Here is a 1,677-nt window from a genome sequence, read left to right as displayed (position 1 = left end):
TTAAAAATTTAATTTGTAGGTGGACCGACGGTACAACCACTACTGTGAACAAATGCAAATGGTAGTGAACTCATTCGACCAAGTAATGGGTTACGGCGCAGCGGTTCCATACACGACATTAGCTCAAAAGGCAATGTCTAGGCACTTCCGGTGTTTGAAAGACGCGGTAGCGGTTCAGCTTAAACGCAGCTGTGAGCTTCTAGGGGATAAAGAGGCGGCAGGGGCTGCGTCCTCTGGGCTAACCAAAGGCGAAACGCCGCGATTGCGTTTGCTAGAGCAGAGTTTGCGTCAGCAACGAGCATTTCATCATATGGGCATGATGGAGCAAGAGGCATGGAGACCGCAACGTGGTTTGCCTGAACGCTCCGTTAATATCCTTAGAGCTTGGCTTTTCGAACATTTTCTTAATCCGTAAGTCCACTTTCTCATCCTTACTCAATTATACTTACCTACTCTTATTCTTTGTTACAAATATAATCTAATCTTCTTGAATGTTGACCGTATATTATAAAATATAGACTAACACTATACATTGATACCAAGACTTTAACTGATAATATGTTTATTAAAATTAAGTTATGAAAGTGACATTTTTTTTTTCAAACTGAGTTTGGTTTGCGGGAAGAATATTTCAATTTCAATCAAAATATTTTTAATGTTGCTGATTTTTTTTTCTTTTCAATACTAAACTAAAAATTTCTTTTAAATAAGTACCAATTCGTCAATGAGTTTGATTATATATGTTCATTTACTAATCAAAAAAATTCAAATATCAATTGATTTTTCGTTTTTTTCCCTTGATGCCACCGATATAAAGGATCAGTTTATTTTTTTTTGGTTCAAACAAAGTAGTATCAGCTTTGACCTTAGGATCTTCAAGAAAAATGTGTGTGTTTATATAAATATAAGATGGTTTGCATGGCAAAGGGATTAAATAATTAATGCAACAAAAGAAGTTTGCAGAGTGAGATCACAAACTTTTAGGCTTTGGGATCATAATAGCATCCTAAGGGTTTCTCTGTCTCTGTCTAACCCTTTCTTTCTAGTTGTTTTTTTTCTTTAATTTGCTTTAATTTTTTTTTCCACATTCCATCATCAAAAGAAGTAAATATATTGCCATTAACAAAATTACAAAAAAAAATAGGTCTCAGAATTGTCAGTGGTACAGTGTCATTGGTATATTGTCTCTTAAGAAAGACAGAAATTAAAAAGAGAAAGAAAAAAAAAACTAAAAGCTGGAAAAAGCAATTTCTTCTTTCATTATTCATCAGTACTTTCTCTATTTAATGTCTGCAGAATTTTACTATTTTGTTGTTAGTGAAGTAAAGAAGAGAAGGGTTGGTTTGTACAGATGAATATATTTTTGCTTTATAGTGAAAAATAAGTGAAGATACAAAAATAAAACCAAATGCTTCTATTCTGTAATCAGCTTTTTCTTTTGTCCCTTAGATTCTCACGCCCTTGTAAGAAGAAAAGTTTGTACCTTTTCTTGCATCTACTTGATTGTGTTTTTCCTCTTATCTCTCTCTCTATGCAAAAAATAAATAAATAATTATTGGGTTTAGGGTTCTAAAGATTGTGAAGTCATTTTCTGGTCTCTTTCTCAGGTACCCAAGCGATGCTGATAAGCACCTCTTAGCACGACAGACTGGTTTATCCAGAAATCAGGTCAGCCTT

The 1,677-nt window shown here is 33.9% G+C and overlaps 1 protein-coding gene across 3 annotated transcripts in view; it reads left to right on the top strand.

Annotated features, from left to right (window-relative positions):
* Positions 1–1,677, top strand: part of LOC104713815 (BEL1-like homeodomain protein 4) — a 7,421-nt gene that overhangs the window by 3,403 nt on the left and 2,341 nt on the right. For 2 of the 3 annotated variants that reach the window (XM_019229566.1, XM_010431026.2), the window contains exons 4-5: positions 131–411; positions 1,608–1,668. In XM_019229566.1, coding sequence (XP_019085111.1) covers positions 131–411; positions 1,608–1,668 — 342 coding nt within the window. Of the gene's footprint in view, positions 1–19; positions 412–1,607; positions 1,669–1,677 lie in introns of all 3 variants that reach the window. The other variant, XM_010431027.2, reaches the window with a different exon arrangement.

This window comes from Camelina sativa, chromosome 9 (genome assembly GCF_000633955.1).
Source record: "Camelina sativa cultivar DH55 chromosome 9, Cs, whole genome shotgun sequence".
NCBI classification, from domain to species: domain Eukaryota; kingdom Viridiplantae; phylum Streptophyta; class Magnoliopsida; order Brassicales; family Brassicaceae; genus Camelina; species Camelina sativa.
This window is presented reverse-complemented; position numbering and strand designations above follow the sequence as displayed.